Here is a 27,709-nt window from a genome sequence, read left to right on the forward strand (position 1 = left end):
ACCATTGATTTCACTGTATATATAGTACTACTTATCTTGTGTAATGTATTATGCTCAACAGCGGAATGTATGAAGGGTAGAAACTAGTGAGATAAATCAGGGATATACAGTAGAGCTGTGATATACTGTTGGTCTAGCTGTGTTCTTGGATAAGGTTGCATTCTAGTGGTTAAAATGAGAACTGCAGCTAAATGCTTAAACAACCATGTTTACAAGGTGAAGAACAACACCACTGAATTTGAGCTTTGATATATGTCATGTTGGTGTCACAAGGTCAGTTTGGTTTGGTTTTTTAAGATTTTTTTTTTCTCCACAACCAAAATTGTGTTGTCACATCAGTGTACAGCTCAGGATTGGATGAGATACTGAAGGTGATTGCTGCAGCACCTGTGATAGTTTTAGGGGTCAAAGCTATGTTTTATGGTTCAGATCTGATAGCACTACAATTTTATAAAGCTGACTGAGATGAAAAAGTTTGAGGAAGACCTTGTAGGAGTTTACAATCATGCTCCTCTTCTTTTATAATGGAGCCGCCCTAGGTTGAACATCCCAATGACACCACAGATTAAATTTGAGGATAAAAATGGTTTTGGTTTTTGGGTTTTTTTTAATGTGGGTGTGGGGCTGGGCGATAAAGAGATATCACTGTTTACCTACGTTATTGTATTAGTATTGCATTATATGTTCATATTCTGTCATTGGTTTACTAAAATGCTGTTTGCAAGCTAATTGTCATTCAAAACTGAGATTACATTTACATTTAAAGAGTCAGTGGTTTGTTACAGTGAACATACTTATTTTATATGTGAAAATTCTGTGATATTATTAGATATCATAAAAATATTTGAATTAACATTGTGACAAATATTTCAACCACATTGCCCAGCCCTATGGAGATGCGATCTTTGAAATACACTTGTTGGTGTTCATTACTACAGATTACAACATTGTATGCCAAAACAGCAACAAAGTGCATGGTGCTGCCCTTGGACATTATTAGATTGGAGACTGGTTCATTCCCGTTAATATCTTAAAAGTGATTATTTGTTCTCTTGCCTTTTGTCAGGGTGGATGAAAACAAAACTAGATATTTCAATCAAAGCAATGTGCAGCCATGTGAGTTTATATGCTGTCCAGTTTAGACGAAATATAAAGGGGAGAGGGCTTTCTTTTAAAATAAAATGAAAAATAGCTTTGTACGATCAAGTATCACGGAAAAATGTATTATACTGTAAATCAGTATGCATGTTGTTGTTTCGATTTTCATGTCTTTAAAAGACAGGGAAATCCATTTAATCTTTCTTTGTGGTGGCACAGCCTTGGTTTAAATGTAGGTATGTATGTCCTACTGTCACATATTTGACTTTCCAGTTTATACTGTAATAGCCATTTTTCTAGTTTCTACCAGCTATTAATCAAATCAGAGTGCAGGAGAGGGCATTTTCATAAATATGCAAATACAAGGTCACATCGTCATCAACATCATCATCATCATCAACATCAACATCATCATCATCATCATCATCATCTCTGTTTCACACCATCTTTGGAAGAGTCTGTAGGCCTCACTGTGGATGGGTAAAATTAACACTGAATACAATATATTGTGTGTTTTAGTCACATTAGGTTTTTATTGAATGTTTTCACTGCCTCAGAGTCTCGTATAAACTGCTGTATAATGTATGCTACACTTATCCTCATAAGTCCGTCTTTATTATTCTCAGCACATTGACATTTGACCAGTGGACCATGTTTTCACCTTTGTCTATTAGCGTCATGGTCCCTTTGAAACCAGCATAGACCACTTTATCTTAACAATTCTCTAATAATTGTGCCATTCAAACCTCCTTGCATGTCTATGTAAGGGAAACTCGTTCGAAAGACCTTTTATCAACACTTTTGAAGTTTACATTATTATACTGTACATCTGTAACAGGATGGAGTCAGTTCATGATTTTCATGTTTTTTGAAAGTTGCTTTTGAGATTTGTTTTTACCAAAACATGTTTTTACCTTGTAGATTGTATAGAGATAAAAATTTAAACACAGATATGTAATACAACCTTGGCATGCTGCTTAGAAAAGGAGAAAGAAAACAGCAATAGTCACCAACTGAATGGATATTTAAAAATGCAAATAACAATAACAATCTGTTTAATCTAAAAAAAATATATCCATATATGTTTATGCAATAAAACCTTGTTTTGATAGAAATATAAGGCATCTGTGTTTACTTGTGTAAATGTTTGTGCCTTGAGTATCTGAAATAATTCAGATAAAATATTTGGCTCAAGACCAACAACATGTACAATACAATAATGACAAAACATAAAAAGGTAAATCATTCTACAATACGGGGAATAGATTAAACATGACTATTGCCTCACAATAAGCTATAAATATTTTCACAGTTAATAATTGTAACACTCAGTATAAAGTAGGCTTGTTGCTGTACTTGTCACTTGTTATCATTGTTGCATTGTCATTTTAAATACCAACTCTAAAAATACAATGACAACACAACATGGCGTGGTTTTCACTGAGTGCCCCTCGTTGCTGTTTCCCCATGCAGGTACCAAAGGGTCGATAAAGAAGCTGTGAGTCAGAAGGGCAGCCTCAAGTGCAGAAACCTCACTGCTCTAACTGCTTTGAGTGGACTAACCTTGGCAGGTGTGACAGACATGCACACAAAGGTTAACCTTCTATCACTGAGATCTGCACTTTAGAAACTCTTTTTAGCTTGACGCAGTGCGTGATGGCCGGAGGTGAATTTACACGTTCGGCAACGTTGTCAGAAAGAGTTTTCTGTGGAGTAGGGTTGGCATCAGCACTCACTCTAAATCATGATAATTAGAGCTATGTTCTCTAATTATCATGATGAAACATGAAACACAAGTAAGACCAGCCTCACAGCAGATTCACCCAAACCCCATTAACTGCCAGATAATGAACCAAAACATGCCATTATGTGGACAAACAAGGCATGAAACTTGGTGTAATGGTCCAGACAGACATTAATACTTTTTACTTCTATCTTTGTGGGTGAAATAAGGGGTTGGACTTTATAAGGTGACTGCAACGTGCTCAACTACTGAATGAATGATTAAATAAAGGGACATTATCTCATTAATTAATAAATTGTGAATGCAGAATCAGGAGAATCATTGATGTCATTGGTGATACACTTAGGAAAGACCAGCTGTGAAGAGTTTCAGCTCATATCAATATCATCTCAACTGTCGCGGAAACCAAATGAAAAAATAGAAAATCCAACAAAGAAGTCACACTGATACTGGAATGCATAAAAAAATCCATTTAATATGAGGTATTCACTGCATGTTTGTCGTTCTTATGAACCTCTGGAACAAAGCGTTGATCTAACACATATGCATGCACAGACAGCAAGACAGCAAAACACTATACTTCCTCCTAATAAACAGCATCCAGTACAATGAGATACATTAAAAATGAAAAAACACCTCCACAGACAAAATTGCTTATTCTCTCATGTCAGTTAGCGTCCGACACTTTATATGCAACACTGAATCTGGCTTGAAGGGGGACAGGGGGAGTCATTTACCATAGTAACACTGTTTACCCACTGTTTGAGTAGAATATGGCTTACAAAAATATGAAAACATAATAAAATCATTATGTTTCCAAACCTTTAAAAGGCTCCACAATGTAAACACCTACTTCTTCTTAAAAAAGGATAAAGGCACAAGTGTAACACTATTTTTTTAGTCCTCACTTCATCTGCAAAATCAGCACTGTGTTCTGAGAGGAACCCCTTTTCTTGGATGTAAAATGTCACAAACTGTAATAAAGATTAGCCTTTTACTGTAAAGCAGCATTTAATACCTAATGTAACAATACTTCTTGTAACTGTTGAGGCCATCAAGTATTCAAATAGTGTTAGCTGTCAGAGTGTGGCTGCTGGATCTTTGAGAATTCAAGTAGTGTTTCCTAAAACACAATGATTGTGACAGAGGTTGGTATGGATCGATAAGATGAAGTCATTGTACTCTGATCGATGACAGACTTTGGCAGAGTCTCCTCAAAAGATGACTGTCAAAAGTTAATGAGATAGCAAAATGAGACAAGACGGGAGGGGAAGAAGCTGCTGGTACAGATGTAACTGGGGCCAGAGGTAGGAATATGGTGGTAGACAGAGAGGAAAACTTGAAGCGACCGAAGCGGAGAAGAAAAGTCAAGTTCAGAACTCTGTGTGTGGGTGACTGTAGTCTCGGCTGCCAACTGGACTCTCACTGGGCTTCATAAAGATGCCCTCCATGGCCCTCCACAGGCTGTGCTGGCTGGGGCTCATCATGGCGTGAACTTCCCTCTGACCATGGATCGGCCGTCCATACTGCTCCCCTGTCACTGACAGCAGCGCGTCAGTGGACTTGTGACGGAAGCGTACGGCCTCCTCGCGCTTCCATACAGATCCCCCACACTGAACTGTCCACTCGTCTAGGTGGTCTCCTTCCCCTTCGTCGCCAAACGCACTCACCTCCTGTGGACAAGGTAGAAAGAGAATAGAAGACAAGGAACAGAGGAAAGGATGAGGTAACATGCTTTAGTGAAAGGTTACCTTTCCAGACATAAATAACAGCTACGTTTGTTTTTTAATCTTCTACCTTGCTTCTGTCTGGCTACTAAACTACAGCCTGCCTTGGACTTAAATTGTTGTAAAATAGGAAGAACTTTCACAGACTGGATTATTTACCAAGCTAGATATCCCAACAGTAAACGTTAAGACAAGAAATGTTTAGTTTTGTCAAACAATCTCTGAGTTCTGTTTCTTCTATAAAATTTACATAGACTCTTTTGTCTCCAGTGATTGTTGTGCTGAATGATGATATTGATACTATTGTATCAGGCTTCTTGAGTGAATGAGGGAGGCCAGACTGGCTACTGTGGATATTACGGTCTTGTGAGTTATGTACATAAAATCTTCTATTGTGGTATATGTGATTTTATATTGCCATAGTGAAACAAAAACACAATTTTGGTAAATGTTCTGGAAAATGGGTTGCGAAACTGCTTACAAATATTATCAGACAGGAAATGTCTATTTTTGGCTTGTCCACTGGACTTTATACCCACCTGTCAAGGAACTTCATCACATTGATGCAACTATCCTGTAAATCAAAAAGTGCCATAAAACAGACCTGTGCATTGATTTACAACTTTTCCTGCAATCATCTAATACACCCAGAGAATATAAAAATGTCTGACAGTTTCTGTCATCTTGCGGTACACATCTTCCAGCCCTTTAACACTTTGGTTAGACAGTGTTTTCACACTCTCTCAAGATTTTTTTCTGGCCTGAGGCTGTTTTTTTCTTACAGAGTTTGGTAAGTTTCCTGAAGTGCAAAAGCTGCTGTCAACTCAGGTACACCTCAAAATGTTGGTCTAGGTATCACTAAATGCGCAAGGCAGCCTCTTAGTATTTTAAATCTCTGACTACATGTTAGTAATGTTACTTGCAATTCATCTCTCAGTGGCTTTAACTTGGCAGGAGAGTAGTGAATTATTGTATTATTATTATTATTATTATTATTATTATTTCAAAACATTCTCTAAATCAGCTTTTTTGAATCAAGCTGGGAATCACTTTTGACAATAACATCCTCTCCTCATCTCTGCAGGGAGGATAATTCTTCACATAACACCAAAATCTGTCCTCTTCCCACATGTACTTCACACACACCACCCACCTGATTAGAGGACAGTGGGGAGGTGAAGTAGTGGCTGTGAAGGTTACGGCCTGTGTTGACATGGGTGAGGCGGATCGTCTGCCCGCACTTGACCGGGGTACCCCGATGGCACAAGGCGTCACTTGCCCCTCGAACACTCCAGTAGCTGTTACTATCTTCCACGGCAGTCACCCCTGTTACAGACTGCTGCCCGCTCCCTGTCTCACACACATTGACACAGACAGTGAGCAGAAAACGTGGGAAGAGTGAACAACCAAACTTGGATTTTGGCTATAAAAAGCCAATTTTATTGATTAAAGCTGTTTAAGGCTGTTTAAGGCTGTCAGCCTTCTTTTGATCACTCAATCTGTTCATCTGTTCAATCTGTTACCACAGCAAATTCCTCGTATGTATAAAACACTACTTGGCAATAAAGCTCCTTCTGATTCTGATTCATGGTATGAAGGTCTGTGAAAACACTTACAATGTTGCATTAATGTTTGTTGGGTTTAACTTTGAACCCAACCACTCATGTTGGCAAACCAACAGCTCAGCTTAACTTTAAAGGCTAGAGCCATACAACTACAACTCTGTGTGGTACAACATATTTCTAACAACAGAGCACCTGATTATCTCAAAAGACCACCTTTCCAGAGCAGTTTTAAAGTAAATTAAACCAGAAACGTTTAGTGAACGCTGTGGTGGACAGTGAATATATTTGCAGAAAGGATTCATGTTTGACATTTCTCTGTGAATGACTAACGTTAGGCTCATCACTTGAGTCAATATTTGCTTTGTTAATATCACCTAAAAAGAGATCACATGTCCCCAATCTTTTGTTTGATTATACACATAATGGAATCAACATGAATCATATCAGACTGATACTGTTAACGTTTATAAAGATATGTATTTTCTCATTTTCATCAAACAATATTAAAGCATTTAATCACAGATGTGATTAATGTTAGTTTAAGTCAATGTTAGTAAAAATAACACTATGTAACTGTTTAGTAATGCTTAATAATCCTGAAATGAGAGGAAACTCACCGGATCCATAGCGTACGTCGTGCGAGTGTAGTCTCACATTGTGCTTAATATTTATCAGTTTAATGGCCGATCCGCATGTCACATAACTCAGTTCCGTACCGAGGGACAGCCCAAATATGCAGGATAACAAAAATAAAAGCGTTGGTAGGGCGTGTGAAAGATCAGCACAGTTTAAGTTACCCATTCCTACTAAAGCCCGAGAAGCCCCTGATGCCTCTCAGTGATTTGTATAATTTTTCGCTACGTCATTAAAACGGTACAGTCCACCGAGATGAAGCTCAGGAAACAGCACCCCTGGCGGCCCGGAATGGTCACTGCACGGCTCTTACTTGGTTTTCGGTTAATATTGGGTTTATTTGGCGTCGCTGTGAGATATTTATATATTTGTAATAATATAATACCCCCAGAGCAGCAGTTATATTGTTCGTCTCATGCTGTGGTTTCATTTTTGTATAGAATCAAAGAAAACCAGCAGGGGGCGTCACCTTGCTACTGAAATGCATGGAAGTTCCCTCACTGCATCCCGGAATTGTCTTCATGCTACCACTCGTTGTCGGCCATTTGTTTTTTAGAAGTACAAGCTCCCCGACACACAAAACACAACACAATCCCGCTATTATTGTAAATATTTACGGAATACAGCCGCAGTGAGACGTGTAAGTCCAATTTCACCGTGGTCATTTGCGATCTTTACATTGTGCCGCCGTTAACTGTTTAACGTGACTGCAGTTGGCTGTTGTTGTCGATCCAGCTAATGCTAGGCTAACGTACTGATTTGCAAAAGCATTAACGTTACCGTTAGAATTTCAAGCTGGCTCAAAGGCCTTGGTTTATTTCTACAACTGTTCATTTGGTTACGTTGTCTCTTTTTATCGTCGGCTAATGTGTTGTGACGCACAGTGTTACGTTAGTTCAGATACCAGCTACTTGGAAAAGGCTTCTCGCTAGCTAGCGAGCATCGCCTACTTAGCCTAATAGGTGGTTGATAGCTCGCTGTGATAGTAAGTTAACGTTAGCCAGCCTTATTTACTAGCAAATCCAACATAACCGTTAACGTTTGTCAAACGACCGCTCATCAGATAACTTAAAGATATAATCTAAATAACTTTAGCTACAATTAGATTGAAAGCAAAAAACGTGTTTGGTTGGTTATCTCTGTCGATGTTGTGTGTGCGCAATGCGACATCGTTAGGTGTAGGGATTTTTTTTTTTTAATGACCAGCTAAATCTAGTTTTGTTCTAACTTTCTGATTTTATAGCACTCTGGTATAATGTGAACATCACAATGTCAAATCCAGAGATGAACCTACATTATTGTTAATTATTATTTCATTGGTTGTTTGTAAATGATTCAGTACACGTTTAAAAAAGTGTGACTCTGCCAGAAAGCATTGGTTTCATGTGTACTTCCAGGCCTTTTCATATGTTTACCTTTAAATATCATTATCAAATAATTAGAAAACTGATCACATATTGAGTAAATATTGTACACATAATCAGAGATGCTGGCACCAGAGTCAATAAGAAGTCATGTTTTGTTTGCAGCCAAACATTGCTTGAACCCACAGAACTTTATTTTAAACCCTTGAGGAGATCCTGAAGTTTGCAAAGATACCATATAGGTCAGGCTGACTTTTCGTCAAATATTCATGCATTTCAGCCCAAACAAGCTAATGAAGAATATGCATGTAATGATGGCAGATAATGTGAAATAACATATTTCGACCCTAAAGCTGCTTAAACTGGATGTTAAGGGGTGAAATTTCAATTACAGCAGAACATAATATATGGGTTTTTTTGTGTGGCTTTTATATTTGTGACTAGCCTCGGAAGAACAAAGTAATGCTTGGATAATGTTGAGAAAGTTTACTAACAGCCTCCTGAAATTTTTCTCAGGATCAGCCGTCATGTCCGACTTCATTGATAGCGAGGCTGAGGAGTCAGAGGAGGAGTTTGAAGAGAAAGACCTGAAGCCTAAAAAGGCCCAGAGGTTTATGGAGGAAGACGGTGAGATTTGAGTTGTTTAGTTTTGAGGATGTGTTTCAGAGGTGGGCTTGTATGACGTGTGGACCACTTATCTGTCTCTTCTCAACAGATGAAGAGGAAGAAGAGAACACAGAGGACCAGGATGAACAAGGAAATTTACGCGGACTCATTGATGATGGAGACGAGGAGGAGGGGGAGGAGGAGGAAGGAGCTCAAGGGAGTCCGAGTGGAGGGGGGAGTGACTCAGAGGAGGAAGTGAGGCATAGACGTAAAAAGCGCAGTAAGTTCATCAGGTGTCTTAAAACTGTTGTAGCCGTTATACAGTGTGTTGTAGGTTGTGATTCATTTAAAGAAGTCACAGATGGGGAGGCTGTGCTGGATTTCTTATACATTCCTTGCTGTTTTAGCCTATTTCCATGCACATTCTCCACATTCCCATAAGCCCCTGACAAAAAAAGAAATCCTAAGAACTGATAATTGTCTCTGAGTGTTCTGTTGCGTGCAACAATGAGCAATATTTGTAAATTGTGTTTTGTAAAATGTCTGTCTTACTTGTATCTATAATAGAAAGCTGTTGAAACAACAACTACACATTAACTGTTGTTGCAATCTCAATACTCTGCTATTGCTGAATGTTTTAGTTGTTTGGTTTACAGTATCTGTGCTGTATTACCTCATTAAAACATGTTCATGTTACCTGGTTTTTCAATAGAGTGGAAGATGATGAGTGTGGAAAACTGATATATAGATGGAGTGGTGATGGCGCATAGATAAGATGCTTGCCTTTGATGTGGGAGACCAGGGTTCAATTCCCACTGTGAGCCATCCACCAATGTATCCCTGAGCAAGACCATTAACCCCTAGTTGCTCCAGAGGCGTGTGACCTCATAAATAGCAATTGTAAGTTGCTTTGGATAAAAGCGTCAGCTAAATACATGTAAATGTAGAAAAACTTGACTTTCAGAAGTTTTTTTGAGGTATTTGCATTTGCAGTAAAGAAGACCGATAAATGGACCGGGTCGATATTAGTCGGCCGATAGTAGCTTAGTTGAGATATATCGGCATCTGTCTGTGTCGGACGAAAAGTAACTGATAAAACAAACTGCAGTATTGAAAATACCAAACTAGGTTTGAAGTAAATTAGAAAGAAGTGTCACAGTTACAAAGAGCGCTGACAAGTTGATCTTTCAACAGTAAAATGTCCTGCTTAGTTGATATCTTGGTCACAATAAAAAGAAAATAAACTGCGTTCCATTCTAAGTTGGAGGTCGGAATTTCCCAGTTGAAATTTCCAACAGGTGCATGACTCCAAACAAACAAAAAACATGACGGACTGGGACAAACTGATGTTTCTTGTCTACACACAATTGAACTCTCAGCAGGGCCCTTGGTGTTAATTAAAAAGATAGCCGTTTTAATGAGAACGTGTGGCATAAATATACATCACTGTTAACTGTCTTCCCGTCTAGCTACATCATTTGGTAATCTGCAGAAATCAGTAAATGTTATGTTTCATAATGTTTTTTTGAATAACTTGTGTGTGTGCAGAAAAGATGACTTTCAGAGACTGTTTACTGTAACCAGCTACCTAATAATATTGGTGACTTATTGGGTCATCAGTTTACATGCAGAACAGATTTTACTTGATGAGTGTGTATTATTTTAATGAAATACTGGGAAATATATTTTAAGTTGCCTTTTAGTTGATTGTTTACCAATTTTAATTAACACCAAGAGCAATGCTGACAACGATCTGGCCAGCAACCCACGTTTTCCCAATCCAGCCATGGGCATGTTCACATAAAAGAGGTAGTGTTTGCAGCAGATGACTAGGGCCCTATGAAATCAGTTTATAAAAATCCTTATTCTTTTTAAGTTCTACCCAAATTCCATGTTTTAAGTTTTAATTTTTCTGAGTTCTGTGTTGTACGATTTAAGCACATTTAACAATTTAAATGTATGTACAGTTATTTATGTGGCCAATTTACAGTAAATGCGTTGCAAAAGCAGTACATGCACTGTGAATTGTCTCCTTTTAAAATCTTAGTTTAACGGGTTTCCTTTGTATGGCACTGTGCTGGAAGGAAGATTTTAAAGGGGGGCAGAAATATATTTCTGAATAATTAGAGTAGACATTAAACATATGTTTAGCATCTCTTGGGCAGGTAAAACAACAGGTTGCCTCTTTCTTTTCTTTTTTTAAATTCCCCTGCATTCAGCTCCATATGTTGTGGAGCCAGATGTGCCCACATATTGGTTGCATTAACCTGGGTGGGTACTGCTTGATGTTAGTTCTGTGTTGGTGTATAATCTTCCTTCATATTTATGCTTTCTCATATACCTGCATTGAACCCAGTACATAATTAATTGCCTTCAGCAACTATTTAGACTGAAAATATGGATCCCGAGTCATTGTGGTATAAAGGTGCCAAATTAAAATTTTATACCTCAACATTTAATTTCCTAAACAAATGTCTAACACTTGAGGAACAAAAGGACTGTTTTCCCACTACAAGAAATGCAATGTGTCTCGAAGTTGTTTCCTCTGACTTTTCCTCTTTGCAGGGCATGATGACTACCTGGATGATGATGATCTTGACCTAATTGAAGAAAACTTGGGTGTTAAAGTGAAAAGGAGGGTAGGAATCATTAATCATCACTATTTTCTCTGTAGTAAGGCCCCCCAAAATCTCATGAACCCGCGTACGGACAGTCTGTGCCTTCTCTTCACGCAGAGCAAGGGCCAGAGCAAGTAGGCCTACATACTTTGTGGTGACATTTTTACATTCAGTAAAATTAGCCTTAGTAGGCTACTTGCAGCACATTACCTCCACAGAAATGATGTATCATAGCAACCACAGCAAAAAAACACTGCGCCTCCAAAATGCACCCTAGCGCTCCCTGCTAGCCGTTTTCAGAAGAGCAGGTGGCGTTTTCAGCTGGCAAAAAACGCTCTGGTGGACACAGGTCCAAACAGTGTACAATTGTACCTTTTGCCTCTCACATTATGTCTGACTTCCCACATTTTCATTTTTGCACACTACACACGAAGTTTAAGCTAGCAGTGCTGATGCTGTACCTGTCTTGTGTCACAGAAGAAGAAATATGACCGTGTAAAAACACTTGACGACGACGAAGAAGATGACGACGAGAAGGATTTGATTGCAGATGAGATTTTTCACGGTGATGCAGAGGGCGATCTGGAGGATGGCGAGGCTGTCGATGAGCCTCTCCAACATGCAGATGACGACGAAGAAGGGGAGGACGAGGAGTCAGGTAGGCCAGGAATAAGGGATTTTTATTGGTCTCAGAATATTGAAAAATGAATTAAAATAAAAGGAAAAAAATAATAGTAATGTCTGTGAACATTCTGTTCTCCAGGTCATAGTTTGTCAAGGTTGGTTAAAATTAAGGGCAACTGGACTTGGTTGAAAATACTCAAAGGCGTTTCCAGTGATTTTAACCTTACTTCTATACTTGATTTCAAGTTTAAATTCTTTCTTTTGTCCCACAGATATAGACGATTTTATTGTGGATGATGATGGGCAACCTATCACCAAAAAGAGGGGCAAGAAGTTCTCAGGATACACAGATGCGTGAGTGTCTATACAGCAAATATAGCGCGGTATCTATCCTTTCAAAAATGTGTCATATGTAGAGCAAAAAGACTAGTTTAGCTCAAATTTCCTTGCTATTAAATAATCTAATATCACCTCATTTAACCAAATTAAAAATATTGTTATATATTAAGAAACAACAAGACAATAAACACAAAAAGGCAAGCTGCGTTAAGACATGAGTGAAGTGAAACACATCTCCACAGTTTCTTCTCTTCTCTGTTCATCCTCCCGCAGAGCCCTCCAGGAGGCCCAAGAAATCTTTGGTGGCGACTTCGACTTTGCCGACTTTGACGCAGACGCTTACGATCAGGGTGAGGAGGAGGAAGAGGACCAGGATGAAGAGGGCTGGGACCGACCCAAGAAACAGACCAAGAGGAGGCAAGGGAGGAAGAGCATCTTTGAGATCTACGAGCCCAGTGAGCTGGAAAGTAGTCACATGACTGACCAAGACAATGAGATCCGCACGACTGACATGCCTGAGAGGTTCCAGGTGTGTGTGTGTGTTTTTGTCAGTGTTTATGCACTGTTGTTACATTTTTTTCCCACACCATATAGCTTCATAATTTGTCCGTGTTCAGTGAATACTGATAAAGGAAGGGGACAGGTTTATGAATTAGTCAGTTATTAACCCTTGAAAGCTTATTTATTCTGTGTTTGGCGTTACGATTCAAATTTATTTATTTACGATTTATAGTTACGGTCCATCCCTGTTAAACCTGCTGAGGATGATGAGCTTGAAGAGGAAGCAGAATGGATCTTCAGACATGGCTTCTCTACTCTTACTATCTCCATGCAGGTGCGACCTTTTCCAGAAACACTCAAGGCAAAATGCACACACAAAGAATGCAAAGTACTTTCTTGGCTTTTCTGTCATAATAGCCGGTAATAAATGAGGGATAAATGATTGGATTTTCCTTACATCTGTCCCTTGTTTGTTTTTTTCTATTCTTAAACAGGAGAGCACAGATTATCTAGACAGGGGGACGACCACAAACTTCAGCAGAAAAGGCCCCAGCACAATTGCGAAGATCAAAGAGGCCCTCAATTTCATGAGGAATCAACAGTTTGAGGTACTGAGAGCATTTCCTTCATCAGTTTCCTTTGTTTGAGGTTAATCTTCTCTAAATCCACATTATGTCTTTAAGAAGGAATGCAAAACGTGATATTGTCTTAAACTAGGGATGCAACAAATGTTCGGCTACCGAAAGTAATCGGCCAAAAATAGCAAAAAAAAGCACTTTCAGTGTTCGGCCTAATACGTCAAAAGAACGAATAAGTTTTACCGAACAATTAAGTTGACACGTCGGCAGTGCGGAAGCATTTTAAAGTGTCCCAGAAAGACTCAAAAATCGCCGTTTGCAGACACTGTTCTGCTGAATTGTCTCCCAGCACATCCACTCCATCTGTGGCTGATTTCTTAGAAAAGGCAACAAACGGTCTGACCCGCTTTGAGTGTTTCTGTCACTTGTTTCTGAGAAGGCGATTAAGCTAGCCGCACCTAAATTTGGAGTGCACACGTATTCAAGCCTGTATGGTAAATCCACTGAAACGGACCAGAGCGATTTGGCAAGTTTTTTCATTATATTCGGTTTGGGCCAAGAATTTTCATTTCGGTGAATCCCTATTTTATCTTTTTTTTTTTTTTTTTTTTTTTCTTTTCAGGTTCCATTCATAGCTTTCTACAGGAAAGAATATGTCGAGCCAGAGCTAAACATCAATGACCTGTGGAAGGTGTGGCAGTGGGATGAAAAGGTAGTGTTGATATTGTTCTTTTCTCTGAAGGAATAGATAACAGACGTGCAGAAACCCAGTTGTTGAAGACAGTATGTCAGGGGGAATCCTCTGGGTGCACAGCCAATCCTGTAATAAATCACTTCTTCAATGAATTAAACTTTGTTTTAAATGAATATCAATCTTTTAATTTCATCAACTTGGTATACGTAAGCCACTTCTGGTTTCTTTACTTAAATCTTACCCTTCGCCCACCAGTGGACTCAGCTGAAGACCCGGAAGCAGAACCTGACCCGTCTGTTTCAGAAGATGCAGTCCTACCAGTTTGAGCAGATCTCAGCTGACCCTGACAAACCTTTGGCTGACGGCATCCGTCCTCTGGACACCGCTGACATGGAGAGGTACGTCCCCGTAACACTAGAGGGCTGAGGCTGGCTAAGATCATTATGTATTGTGGTTGTGACTGTACCAACAAGGAATAAGTGTAGGCTCACATGGTGATAATAAACAATGCTATTCACCTATTCTCACTGCTATTTTCCCTCCCATTCAAACCTCCCTTTCTGTAGGCTGAAAGATGTGCAGACCCTTGAAGAGCTGGGTGACGTGTACAATCACTTCCTGCTCTACTATGGCCGAGACATCCCCAAAATGCAGAATGCCGCAAAAAACAACAAGAAGAGGCTGAAAAAGATCAAAGAAGTGTCAGAGGATGGTAAGATGATTTTGTTAGGTGATGATACTGCAGAAGTATTCAGTTCTAACTGAAACAATTTTTTGAGTTAGGAGTGTTTGCCTTCTTTCAACTATTTGCTACATGACTGATTTTGATGGGCTGCTTCTTAAGGTGAAGAAGAGGAATTGGAGGTAGAACAAGAAGAAGAAGAACAGAAAGGTCCTGACCTCAAGCTGGCGTCTCGCAGAGATATGTACAGTATCTGCCAGAGCGTTGGACTTGGTTAGTCCCGTTTTTTACTTTGCACAACACAATCGCAGTGTTCAAATGATCTTTTTTTTCTACCTTGGTAGCACTTCATCTTTTTTTTGTGTTTCTTCCATACTACAGATGGCTTGGCTAAAAAGTTTGGGTTAACTCCAGAGCAGTTTGGAGAAAATCTGAGAGACAGTTACCAGCGTCACGAGACGGAGCAGTTTCCTGCCGAGCCCATAGAGCTGGCCAAAGACTATGTTTGCAGTCAGTTTGCCACTCCCGAGGCAGTGCTGGAGGGAACAAGGTACATGGTGGCCATGCAAATTGCTCGTGAACCTCTGGTCAGACACGTTCTCCGGCAGACCTTTCAGGAGAGGGCCAAGATCAACATCAAGCCTACAAAGAAGGGCAAAAAGGTAAGGACACATTTAATCACAGATGTGCAGTCCTAAGCAGAAAGCTTTCTGAACTTAAGTGCCATTCTCAACCTGCCATCTGTTTACTTCCTGCAGGAGATAGACGAGGCTCATTTCGCCTACTCCTTCAAGTATCTTAAGAACAAGCCAGTAAAAGAGTTGAATGGGGAGCAGTTCTTGAAGATGTGCCTGGCAGAGGACGAGGGACTCCTTACCATTGACATCTGTATAGACCTTATAGGGGTGAAAGGGTAAGTACAGAGACAATAAAAGGGTTTGGCATGAAGAACTAGTTACAAAATACAGATTCCAAAGGAATCGTTAAGAAATTTCTATTTAATTTCTTATTGGTTCCTAAACATAAAATTCACTCACACTAGTTTCTAATAAACTGAATTGCAAATTCCTATCGTATGTTAATTCATGGTTACAGACAGACTGAGGACAGTAACGCGTACATCAAGCAGTGTTTCCCACAGAATTTGATTATATTCGTCGTGGAAGTTTATACGTGCAGGGTTTTGCTAATACCTCTGGTCCAGACTGTCTTTGCGCCACCTCAGGATGAGCCCTTTGGTGTCTTTGAAAATATTTTCCAGTAAGCATCTGGATTGAGGAAGAATTTACATTAATGTTATCCACATCCACAAGCAGTCGATATTGATTAGCAACTATGTGCAGTGTGTTAACCTCACCAGCCCAGCTCAGTGTGCACGGAGAGGTGGGGTTATTCGCAGACTAGTCTGTCTGAGAGCGGAGGGGTGGAGCGAATAGATGTGCTGTTTCTCTTTCTACAAAGAAATAAGATTTTACCCATTTTAAATAGTAAAAAGGAAAATTGATATGTGGCGGTTATTGTTCATGTTGTGGCGGTCCGCAACAAATAAATTAATGTATTGGAAACACTGTCATGTCAGTTTTGATCAACTGGATGAGGCAAATCATAAATACACAAACACACCGAGGTCTTATGATTCCTGTCAGTTTTGATGTTCATTCTCGTATCTTTGCTGTGGCACAGGTTCTAATGTGATGAACCTTTTTTAGCATAAGTAAAGAAACCTTGCTCAGATGTTGGAGGATAGGAGGGTTGATAAGTAGGATAGGTCCCCTGAGTTTAATTTCTTGGAACTTTAACATGCAGCTTTTGTTTTTATCCACTTCACTGTCACTTACTCCTCTCTGTCTCCGCTTCTCTCTGTGTCTTTCCTCTGCCTCTCCTCAGATATGCCGGAGACCAGACATACTTTGATGAGATCAAACAGTTCTACTACAGGGATGAGTTCAGTCACCAGGTGCAAGAGTGGAACAGGCAGCGAACTTTAGCCATAGAAAGAGCTCTGAATCAGTTCCTGTACCCGCAGATGGCCAAGGAGCTTAAGAGCAAACTGATCGCTGAGGCCAAAGAGAGCATTGTCAGGGTAATTTGTCATGTTATCTGTCTCCATTTATTTTTATATTACATAATTTTGTCTGTGTTGCGCACAGCAAACTCCTTGTACACTGCAGTTGTAAAATTATTGAGCAACATATTCACAAAATCTGTAAACCGTCATTGTATGTTTGATTAGTGTTTTAAGTTATTATGGACTCTGCTTCTTCTCGTAGTCCTGCTGTCGTCGGTTGTATAACTGGCTTAAGGTGGCTCCTTATAGGCCAGATCAGCAGGTTGAGGAAGACGATGATCTGATGGATGAGAGTCAAAGCAAAGGCATTCGGGTGCTGGGTGTAGCCTATGCCCCCAGCAGGTATGTGCCCCACAATGTTATTTTTTCCCCCTCAGATATATTGAGTCGTAACTATAAACTTTTAAATGTGGTAGATATACTGCATGTTTGAATGGCAACCATATAAGACCAAGCAATGTTTGCTGCATAAATGACACGCTTATGTAACAATAAAGTTTACAAACTTTGCTGTAACAGAGACACACCGGTTTTCTGTGCTCTGATCAACGGGGAAGGAGAGGTGGTAGACTTCTTGCGTCTGCCCTACTTCATGAAGAGGAGGAATGCCTTTAGGGAGGATGAGAGAGAGAAGAAGGTACATACAGAGAACATTAATTCTCTTCTGTGCAGTCAACAGATGCTTTTCTGTTTTAGGAAAACATGCTACTTGACGCATCTTTGAGGTGATACTTATTTGTGCGTGTCATCCTCAGGCACACGACATTGAAAATCTCAAGAAGTTTCTGTCCAGCAAGAAACCTCATGTGGTAGCTGTCGCCGGGGAAAACCGGTAAATAATGGATTTATTTCTTTATGTGCTAGAAAACTGGTAGACATGTTGAGTGGCATTCACAAGTTATAATGTAGTTGAGGTTGAAATGTTAAAAACATGCCTTGTACACAGAGATGCCCAAATGATAATGGAGGACATCAAGAGGACTATCAGTGAGCTTGAGCAGGAGTCCTCTTTGCCCGCTGTTGGAGTGGAACTCATTGACAATGAATTGGCCACACTGTACATGAACAGCAAGAAGTCTGAGGTAAACTATTAACACCTTATTATTATGGATGCAACAATTACAGATTTTTTAGTCAGAGAAATAATCACGGTTTCACGATTATTATGCATTAATTAATTTAACAACACCTATTTACTTAATTACTTAAGTTGATTTTTAATATTTAATTACATTAACAATTATATGTCTATAATATTTAAGTATTATTATTATTAATATAAGACGAATATTAACTTAACAATTCCCCCTGAGGGATAATTAAGGAGGGGAATAAACTAAACGGTCATCAACTCTCATCCATACGTGAAAATGACAGAAATTTAGAACATCTCTCATGCAGTGTTATAAATAATTGAAATGCAGGTAATTGGTAGTCCTGGAAGTCTAGCTCCTGATGTTATGTTAGTGTTTTACACCTGGGATATTAACACACAAAGCCTAATATTTTATCAACACAGACAGGAGGAGGCAACAGGATGTAACGTTAAATGTTCAATGACTGAAGGTCTGGAGAGGACTACGTTCTGTCTTCCATATAGGCTCTTTCAAAAAAGAAGCAATTTGCGCTGCTCTGGAAGCTCAACTACAAAAGTTCAACTACTTTGACAGCGGCATGCGCACAAGCTCGCCAAACGATGTGATACGTGTTGCTTGACGCAGGAACAAACCGCCGTGGCGTGGCACAAGCCATTGAAAATAATGAGCCTCATAGCACAGCAGTGCTGTTGTTGCGGCGGGTCTGTAAATTTACATGCTGCTGTTTTTGTTTACGTTGCACTGAAAGCCCAATTCTCAGTGCTACGGCATCGATTGTAAGTGACACATTTATATTTAATTCCCTACCAACTTGCCACGTTATTTAACTCTGTTATTATTACCTTTACTTAGGCATGCAAAGCTGGGTGCTGATCCCGCATGTGCTGAACCAAATTTGATGTAGATATTCACTCGTTTAGTAGCAACCTTTTAACTGCAAGTTTTTGAACAGGTGATCTGTCACCTCTTAAATAACGCCCTGGTCTTGGTGTACCTGAAATTCTCCCGTACTACAGACTACAGCCATTTCTTTGGTGGAAATAAACCTTTACAGTTTGGTCCCTCTGGCATAGTTAAGCCAGTGTACACTATTAGCCTCCATGTCTCTGAAGTAGCTCCTCCAGGCTGCATGTTGAAGTGTCCTTGTGAACCCCGAATTCTGGTGGCTGTTCCACCAGTGTATGAATGAGTGTGAATGTTAGTTTCTATTTGAGCACTTAGGCTCAGTGAATGAATGTGTGTGAATGGTGAATGCAGATGTAGCGTAAAAGCGCTTTGAGTGGTCGAAAAGACTAGAAAGGCGCTATACAAATACGGAGCATTGATTAGCACAGCACTTTAAGCTGGTGCTCGTGTTACTTGTTTTTTCATTTTGTGCAAGTTGCAACTCGTAAAGCACCTTTACGATTAATTAACCGTGACGTCACTATTAACCGTGACGTTTTAAACCGCGGTTAATAGTGAAATCCAGTAACCGCTGCATCCCTACTCACCATACCATCCATACCATACACAGGCAGACACAACTACAGCAGTCAACCACAGCAAGTTCAGTAACTGGTGGATGCAAGAGGTGGCCCAGTTTTCCCTTTTGCAGGTCATGTTCCCCTGACCCTCTGCTTTCTCTCTGTGCAGGTTGATTTCAGAGATTACCCTCCCTTGCTGCGACAGGCCGTGTCGATTGCCAGGAAGATCCAGGATCCCCTGATAGAGTATGCACAGGTTTGCAGCTCAGATGACGATATTCTTTGCCTCAAACTACACCCGCTACAGGTGAGAGATTGAAAAATTGGTGGATTTGTGTGGTTTTATCTCCATGTATTGCTGTATGATTTATATTGAAGCATGATTTCTTATCATCATAGCCAGATTTACAGCATTTTCTGTGACATCATGTAGTGTAATGATGTTTGGGGCGTCCGATTTTTTGCTTTGTTTATTTTTTATTTGCTTTTTGGACATATGGTAGTGGGATAAACAGTTTGTGACTTGTTTATCCAACTCTTATTCTGCTTTAGCATCAAATAGACCCATTACATATAGCACGCTACATTTGACATGACTCTGCAGCTACAGCACAGCTTTGTGTAACTATTGCGCGCCCCCCCCCCCCCCCCCCCCCCCCCCTTCTTTCTCAGGAACATGTGGTGAAGGAGGATTTGCTCAGTGCTCTTTACTGTGAATTCATCAACCGTGTCAATGAGGTTGGAGTAGATGTGAACAAAGCCATTGCCCATCCTCACACTCAGAGCCTGGTCCAGTATGTCTGCGGTCTGGGTCCAAGGAAGGGCTCCCACCTGCTGAAGGTATGCGTTTGTGCTGCTGTCATTCATTTCTTGTGTAATATCTGATAGTATATCGCCTCCTCTGTTGACCTGCTAACGCCGCACTCCTTGTATTTGTGCAGATTCTGAAGCAGAACAACACTCGTCTGGAAAACAGAACCCAGCTGGTCACAATGTGTCACATGGGACCCAAGGTCTTTATAAACTGTGCCGGTTTCATCAAGATTGACACCGCATCGCTTGGAGACAGGTTGGTGCCCTATGGAGGGGGGGGGGGTCTGTTACACGCTAAGACGATCCAGACCATGTTTCCTATAGTGCTAAATTTATCAATGTCAGACGAGGCTGTGATCTACCATTTATCTTGTTTGAATCTGCGTTGTTTTTTCCACACAGTACGGACTCCTACATCGAGGTTCTGGATGGGTCTCGTGTCCACCCTGAGACATACGAGTGGGCTCGCAAAATGGCCGTGGACGCCCTCGAGTATGATGAGTCGGCAGAAGACGCCAACCCAGCCGGAGCTCTGGAGGAGATCTTGGAAAATCCAGAACGTCTCAAAGACCTGGACTTGGATGCCTTTGCTGAAGAGCTTGAGAGACAGGTCAGTGTGTGGTTGTGGCTTTAACCGTAGCAATGTCTCATGCATTCTGTTGCCAACGCACTGTTTCTGAACAGCTTGAAAAAAAAGATACAGTGCAGACAGGGAGCACAATTAAAACGGCAAATGCAAGTAAATAACTACGCTCACTACTACGGCAGACTATAGTATAATATAATAACTTAACTACCCATTAGAACGTACTCTTTCCTGTGACTACAGCAACGTGCTGGTACTTGCTTGCTTCCCACAACAGACCTGGTAGTCTATTTCACACACACAGGTTACCCACAAGGCCAGCTTCCTAAAAGAGGGAGGCTCAGCTGGTAAGACAACAGAGTTAGGCTGTGGCTGTGCAAACCTAACTTGTTAAAAAACGTAATAAGCCTTTATATAATTATTAAGTGTCTGTTTACCTTGATAGATAGAGATGGACTTAGGTGGAGGAAGTACTCAAATCCACACTGTAAAAATACTCTATTACAAGTAAAAGCCCTACATTGGAAATGTTACTTATTTAAAACTTTAAGTATAATCAGGAAAATGTACTTAAAGTATGAAAAGTAAAAATAATCAAAGCAGAAAAAAGCCCAACCACCCCACTTATTTTGTAGTATTTTCTATCAGACTGCAACTAATTATTATTTTCATTATGGCTTAACGTGCTGATTATATTCTCCATTAATCAATTAATTATTGGGTTTGTAAAAAAGAAAACAATTTTCTTTTTTTCTTTTTCGTCCCTGTAGGGTTACGGCAACAAGGGGATTACTCTGTACGATATCCGTGCAGAGCTGAGCTGCAGATACAAAGACCTGAGAGTTGTCTACAGAGTCCCCAACACAGAGGAAGTCTTCAACCTGCTCACCAAGGAGACTCCAGAGACCTTTTATATTGGTAATACACACTGCTCTGAAGTACGCACATTTGTCTCTTGAATTAAACTTCGCCAAAGATCAACAATATAAAGTTAATTCCTAACCATCAGCCCTCAAGACGTTATTAGTTGGTTAGTAATTATAGCGCATGACTTGATCAACGTGACATTTGGACCAGTCACAGTAGAAATGCAGCTCCGTAGTCGGGTGTGGTTGATGATTTTCCCTCCGTTTCTTCCAGGTAAGCTGATCACCAGTGTAGTGACTGGTATTGCTCACCGGAGGCCTCAAGGAGAGAGCTACGACCAGGCCATCCGTAATGATGCTACAGGGCTATGGCAGTGTCCCTTCTGCCAGCAGGACAACTTTCCTGAACTCAGCGAGGTACCAGACACCTGAGGTTTCTACTTTTGATAACTTGAAACTGGAACAGCTGAGAGTCTGATCTGTTTTTGTTTTGTTCTGTTCTGTTTTGTATCCCTGCTTTAGGTGTGGAACCACTTTGACAGCGGTTCTTGTCCAGGTCAGGCCATTGGGGTGCGGTCCAGATTGGATAACGGCGTCCAGGGATTCATTCCCACCAAGTTTCTCAGTGACAAAGTGGTCAAACACCCGGAAGAGAGGGTCAAGGTGAGGCACTGATTGTTGTTGTTATCCCTTATTGGATGTTGTGCCTTGCTACTTTCATCTTTTTATTTATCTCTTTGTTTTGTTAATCTCACCTGCAAAAATGTTTCTGAGAGTTTCCAGTTGGTGCCAGTTCCACTACCCAGTCCTGATCGATCGATGATTAATTATTGCCTATTTCCGTCCTTCCTGTCTTGTTTCCTTCTACTGTGACACCTGTTTAATCATACTTAATTGTTCCTCTTCCCCATCCTCCTCCAGGTGGGCATGACCGTTCACTGCCGCATCATGAAAATTGACATTGAGAAATTCAGCGTCGATCTCACGTGCCGCACCTCAGATTTGATGGACAAGGCCAATGAGTGGAAGCTCCCCAAGGACAGCTACTATGACTTTGACACAGAGTCCGAAGATCAAAAACTAGAGGAAGAGCTCAAAAAGAAACAACAGCGAACACGTTAGTATAATAACAGGATTAATGAATTGAATTTGCTAATAAAAGAGTGCACTGTGCTGCTGTTGGGAAAATTTCCCTTTTTTTATATACTGCCTGTTCTTTACACTCTCTCTGTCTCTCCAGCATATATAAAGCGTGTGATCGCCCATCCCAACTTCCACAATATCAGTTTCAACCAGGCAGAGAAGATGATGGAGACCCTGGACCAGGGAGACTTGATCATCAGACCCAGCAGCAAGGGAGAGAACCACCTCACAGTCACCTGGAAAGTAAGAAACAGATGCAGGGATACAGCTAAGATACAGATAAGATATTAACTTAATGCACAGGTGAGGGGGTGGGACTTTGTGGTGTCGTGGAATTTGAGCAACTTGGCAGAAGCACACGACACTGAGTACTGATGTGAGTAAATATTTAAAGCAAATCAAATCACTTGTAAGAAGATAAGTCAATAATGAAATGTAAAGACTTTGTTTGATGCATGTTCCAGTCTTGACTCTATGATGCTTTGTAGGTGGCTGATGGTATCTACCAGCACGTGGATGTGAGAGAAGAGGGCAAAGAGAACGCATTCAGCTTAGGGCACACTCTTTGGATCAATAATGAAGTATGTTTTTTTTTTTTTCTTCCTCTTTGTTCAGCATCGTAATTCATAATCAAGCATGCAGTAAATTGAAATCAGTGTTGCTGTGGCTGCTACATGTTCTTAAAGAGTCTCTTACATTCTCTGCAGGAGTTTGAAGATCTGGATGAAATCACTGCTCGGTACATTCAGCCAATGGCGTCATTTGCCCGAGATCTGCTGGGGCATAAGTACTTCCAGGAGTGCAACGGGGGAAGCAAGGAGGTGCATACTGATTTACTGTCCTGAGTATTCTGTGGTCTTTAGAATATTATTCTTATTGTGGGAAGCATAACTCAGCAACTCATCTTGTTCTAATACCTATTTTTGTCACAAGGTGCACCTCTCATGTGCTGTTGTCTTGTTTGCCTCTCTGATAGAAAATGGAGGAGTTATTGGTCAGGACAAAGAGGGAAAAGCCCACTTTTATTCCGTACTTTATTTCGGCATGTAAAGATCTGCCAGGAAAATTCATACTGGGCTACCAACCTCGTGGAAAACCACGGTGAGCAGGAATGTTTTTGTCCCCTCTGTTTTCTGATCACTCACTGTAATGATGCTATGGATAGGAAGTATTGAGCAAACAGGTTGGACTGATTTCAGCAAAAGCCGGATTAAAACGTAATTGTTGTCTTTGTTGCATGTCACCCCCACCCCCCACCCCTTCCCTGTTTCCTGTCTGCCTCTGTCCCTATTCAATAAAAAATAATTCCACAAAAAATAATCATTAAAAAAGTTAATGTTGCTTTTCCTTGAAGCAGCTCAAGTTCACATTAAAACCAGACACAGAAACCGCACAGCTGCGCCAATGCCACAACATTTTGTTATTGTTTCGATGTTTGACAACAAGGTTTACATATCTGTAGAACTGAATGTCAACGTGCTGTCTTTATTTTTATTTTTTTCTAGTGTTGAGTTTGTGACCATCACCCCGGATGGCTTCCGTTACCGTTCACAGATATTCCCTACAGTGAATGGACTATTCCGTTGGTTTAAGGACCATTACCAAGAGCCTGTGCCAGGTACGGATGCACTACACCCACTGTTCATAGTGTGTATTGCAACTTGAACAACAACTTGAACATTTTCTCTCCTGCCAAAGGCATCACTCCCAGCAACAGCAGCCGAACAAGGACGCCTGCATCCCTGAATGCCACCCCTGCCAATATCAACATCGCAGGTGAGTCCCACTCTCTGCCACACACACACACACAAATCTACATTTTCAGCATGAGTGGAGTTGTAGTACATGTTACGATTCCCTGCTGTATGCCTTCCTCCCTAGACTTGACGCGCGCTGTCAACGCCCTCCCACGCAACATGACCTCTCAGATGTTCAGTGCCATCGCTGCAGTCACAGGCCAGGGCCAGAACCCAAACACCACCCCTGCACAGTGGAGCTCCAGCCAGTACGGCTACGGTGGCAGCTCAGGAGGAGGAGGAGGGAGTTCCTCTGCTTATCATGTGAGACACATATACATAGTAGACATTATTTTTGACAGCAAAAAGGGATGACTGAATGTGATTTCAGTTGGTTGATTTCATGAGGCCATACGTATACAAATATTGAATTTTCCCAAGTAACTTGGCGAGCTACATTCATTACCAGTACTTCCTCCTCTGCAGGTATTTGCCACACCTCAGCAGCCCATTGCGACGCCCCTGATGACGCCCAGCTACTCCTACACCACACCGAGCCAGCAGGCCCTGGGCACACCGCAGTACCCCGGCTCAACCCCGCAGTCCTCACACTCTCACGCACACGGCCACACACACGGAGGCCACCCGTCGCACCACGGACATCAAGGCCATCACAGCAGCCACCACGGCCACTCGTCCGGCACGCCGTCATCCTCCACATCATCCAGAGGACGGACTCCGCAGCAGCAGCAGCCGCAGCCAAAGTAAGTACAGGGGGGGAATATGTGTGGTCAACTTGATGGACTGTAACCATGTATTTCCTGAAAAAGCATCCTGGTTTATTCCAGTTTGGGTGATCAGTCAGTCTTAAATTATTTTTCTACCACCAGATGGAGCCAAACCCACAATCTGCATCATTTCAGCTGCCCAGTATTCAATCTGTTTTTCCTTCCTACACTGTATTTGACTAAAACACCTCCCCCTTTGTGCTCCCGCCCTGCAGGGCCAGTGGCAGCAGCGCCTCCGCAGTGGACTGGGGCAAGATGGCGGAGCAATGGCTGAAGGAGAAAGAAGCGGAGGGTCGGAAGAAAACACAGAGGATGACGCCACGACCGTCACCCAGCCCCATGATAGAGAGCACGCCCATGTCGATCGCCGGAGACGCCACACCCCTGCTGGACGAAATGGACCGATAGGACATGTAGGGGGGCGTTGCCACACCCCCACCCCCCTTTCCTTCACGACTCCATCCTCTGTACTGCCTCTTCATCTGGAAAACCCTCAACTCTCTCCCACAACCCATCAGCCCTTTCATCCAGTTTACCAACAGCTGAAGCCCCCTCCATCTTGCAGACTCCTAATACTGTAGCTGCAGTTTATCATTCTGGTCTGGTATCATGGCGCATCTCAACTCCTTCCTTCCTCTTGTCCCCCTCCCCGTCTGCCCTTCTCATCCCAAATGTTTCACCTCCTCACCTCCAGGCAACTCCTTTGGCTGCTTAGTATTTTGTATAGTCAGAAAAACACTGTATATGACATGCAGGAAGTCAGCACGATGACAAAAAAAAAACTTGAACTATCCGACAGCAGTTACATATAGGATATGGACCTAAACAGACTATGTCAGACAGGCTGTCTACTGTCTTTATTTTTGCGATTGGTTATAGTTTAATCCATGACTGGTTGAGGGCACAGTTACAGTTCCCAGAACCCACTTTTCCTCCTTTATGGGTTGGTGGATTTTTGTGAGCAGGTGCCAAAAGATCGCTTTTGCCAAGCCATCAGGAAATTTAATTTTTGTATGGAATGTCAGAATGAATAAAGACTTGTTTATTTTCTGTTTGAACCGTAAGCCTCCGCTCTTCACATCTGTCAAAGCAAACACATGTGACTGTACAGACACACACACACACACACACACACACACACACACTGAGCGTGAGGAATGCGGCTGATTATAAAAAAAGGCTACATTAATTCAAGGAGAAACCTTCATGTTCGCTTGAGTTTCTGTCAAACATGAGTTTCTGTCTTTCTCCACCACATGCTGTATTATGGCTAGCTGACTATGTGTTTTGGCTCCTGTAGAAAGCCTCTAATGTATTGTTGACTCTTATTTGACCTGTCAGCAGACTGTGGAGACTGACAGTGTGCCACATTTGAGGTAACAGTGGTGGTTTTTGACGATTTCATCTGCATTTATGTGAGGCATGGCAGAAGGAGTTACTCCCCATTTTAAAGCAGTTTGTTTTAGTAACAATATCGAACAGGCAAACGTTCAAAGTGGAAGCACCTCTTCATGTCAAGCAAGCCTCCATGGCAGTGTCAGAGGGTTATCTTTTTTTAAAGTTAACTAAAATTTGAATCTCTTGTATCTGTAATGTTTGCAGTTCAGTGAGCATTTCACTTGTGACATTGGGTTATGATGTTTGCCACCTTGTAGGATGTTATCTCCTCAGATCTCGCTGCAATTCAGTCCCAGACTGTAACGCTTTTCCCACTGAATGTCAACAAGCAAGAACAAGTTTCACAGCTGCAGCAGTAAAATTTAGAGTTCAAATTTCTCTAACCGTAACACTATCAGCAGGAGATACTATCAAACTAACGTCCCACTATGTTTATATTCCTAACTGTATAATATTCTGAACTGCACGCAGCTATTTCAGTAGAATGAAGATATTGTTGTTAAAAACACATTGAATCTCTTTTGTGATCGTCGTGCGGCAGTTTTAGGCCACTCTGCATCCCTCTTGACGGATGCATTCAGTTTATTTTTCGTTTGTTTTTGTTTTTTGCTGTGCCTCTGTGCCACAGTACAAACAAGCAGCGCTGGTATTCAATGGTGTGCTTCATTTTGCAGTGTGCAAAGTATCATGGTCCCACAATATGCATATTGTTTTAAATAATTATGGTTTATGAGTAAACTTACTTGGTTTTACGTCTCTTGCCAGATTAAGACACACTGCATCTTTCTCAGTGAGGCTGTGATTGGATCTCGGCAGTAGTTGGTGATAGAGGAGAAATGATGTCTCTGGCACTGCTGATGACCTTTTCTACCTGTGATCCCTTTAATAAAAGTGTTCATATTATAACTTGCGTCTTGTTGATGCTGATTTGGGAAACACACTGGCACTCTGAACACGTGATGTACATGTAAGTGT

General features: G+C 41.1%; 2 protein-coding genes across 4 annotated transcripts; one reads left to right on the forward strand and one right to left on the reverse strand.

Moving 5' to 3' along the window:
- Window positions 1-3,297: 3,297 nt before the first annotated feature.
- sdf2 (stromal cell-derived factor 2) lies at window positions 3,298-7,227 on the reverse strand. The gene is made up of 3 exons (XM_046040737.1): window positions 6,752-7,227; window positions 5,723-5,919; window positions 3,298-4,515 (listed from the first exon to the last, which is right to left on the reverse strand). The coding sequence occupies exons 1-3, from the start codon at window positions 6,933-6,935 to the stop codon at window positions 4,216-4,218; spliced, it is 681 nt and encodes a 226-aa protein (XP_045896693.1). The 5' UTR covers window positions 6,936-7,227; the 3' UTR covers window positions 3,298-4,215.
- On the forward strand, window positions 7,156-27,640 carry supt6h (SPT6 homolog, histone chaperone and transcription elongation factor). 3 transcript variants are annotated; one of them, XM_046040733.1, is made up of 37 exons: window positions 7,156-7,407; window positions 8,648-8,758; window positions 8,847-9,017; window positions 11,303-11,376; window positions 11,833-12,013; window positions 12,252-12,333; window positions 12,592-12,847; window positions 13,052-13,153; window positions 13,314-13,427; window positions 14,020-14,109; window positions 14,347-14,489; window positions 14,658-14,803; window positions 14,936-15,046; window positions 15,155-15,435; window positions 15,532-15,686; window positions 16,661-16,856; window positions 17,044-17,183; window positions 17,361-17,478; window positions 17,597-17,673; window positions 17,788-17,923; window positions 19,574-19,711; window positions 20,077-20,244; window positions 20,346-20,473; window positions 20,620-20,827; window positions 21,574-21,721; window positions 21,944-22,086; window positions 22,192-22,332; window positions 22,591-22,786; window positions 22,910-23,055; window positions 23,301-23,393; window positions 23,520-23,633; window positions 23,789-23,913; window positions 24,318-24,430; window positions 24,511-24,588; window positions 24,694-24,872; window positions 25,035-25,312; window positions 25,552-27,640. In XM_046040733.1, the coding sequence occupies exons 2-37, from the start codon at window positions 8,659-8,661 to the stop codon at window positions 25,742-25,744; spliced, it is 5,262 nt and encodes a 1,753-aa protein (XP_045896689.1). In that variant the 5' UTR covers window positions 7,156-7,407; window positions 8,648-8,658; the 3' UTR covers window positions 25,745-27,640. The 3 variants fall into 3 exon arrangements, with proteins under 3 accessions (XP_045896689.1, XP_045896690.1, XP_045896691.1); XM_046040734.1 differs by lacking the exon at window positions 7,156-7,407 and adding an exon at window positions 7,562-7,752; XM_046040735.1 differs by lacking the exon at window positions 7,156-7,407 and adding an exon at window positions 8,355-8,373.
- Window positions 27,641-27,709: the final 69 nt, after the last annotated feature.

Source organism: Micropterus dolomieu, linkage group LG23, assembly GCF_021292245.1.
Source record: "Micropterus dolomieu isolate WLL.071019.BEF.003 ecotype Adirondacks linkage group LG23, ASM2129224v1, whole genome shotgun sequence".
In the NCBI taxonomy this organism is placed as follows: domain Eukaryota; kingdom Metazoa; phylum Chordata; class Actinopteri; order Centrarchiformes; family Centrarchidae; genus Micropterus; species Micropterus dolomieu.

Bases quoted from the DNA above. Each gene is read 5' to 3' on its own strand.
- sdf2 (XM_046040737.1), bottom strand. From the start codon at position 6,935: ATGGGTAACTTAAACTGTGCTGATCTTTCACACGCCCTACCAACGCTT. The intron at 5,920-6,751 runs GTGAGTTTCCTC...TGTGTGAGACAG, and splicing joins CGACGTACGCTATGGATCCG to GGAGCGGGCAGCAGTCTGTA. The intron at 4,516-5,722 runs GTGGGTGGTGTG...CCTTGTCCACAG, and splicing joins CCCCACTGTCCTCTAATCAG to GAGGTGAGTGCGTTTGGCGA.
- supt6h (XM_046040733.1), top strand. From the start codon at position 8,659: ATGTCCGACTTCATTGATAGCGAGGCTGAGGAGTCAGAGGAGGAGTTT. The intron at 13,154-13,313 runs GTGCGACCTTTT...ATTCTTAAACAG, and splicing joins CTCTTACTATCTCCATGCAG to GAGAGCACAGATTATCTAGA. The intron at 17,924-19,573 runs GTAAACTATTAA...CTCTCTGTGCAG, and splicing joins TGAACAGCAAGAAGTCTGAG to GTTGATTTCAGAGATTACCC.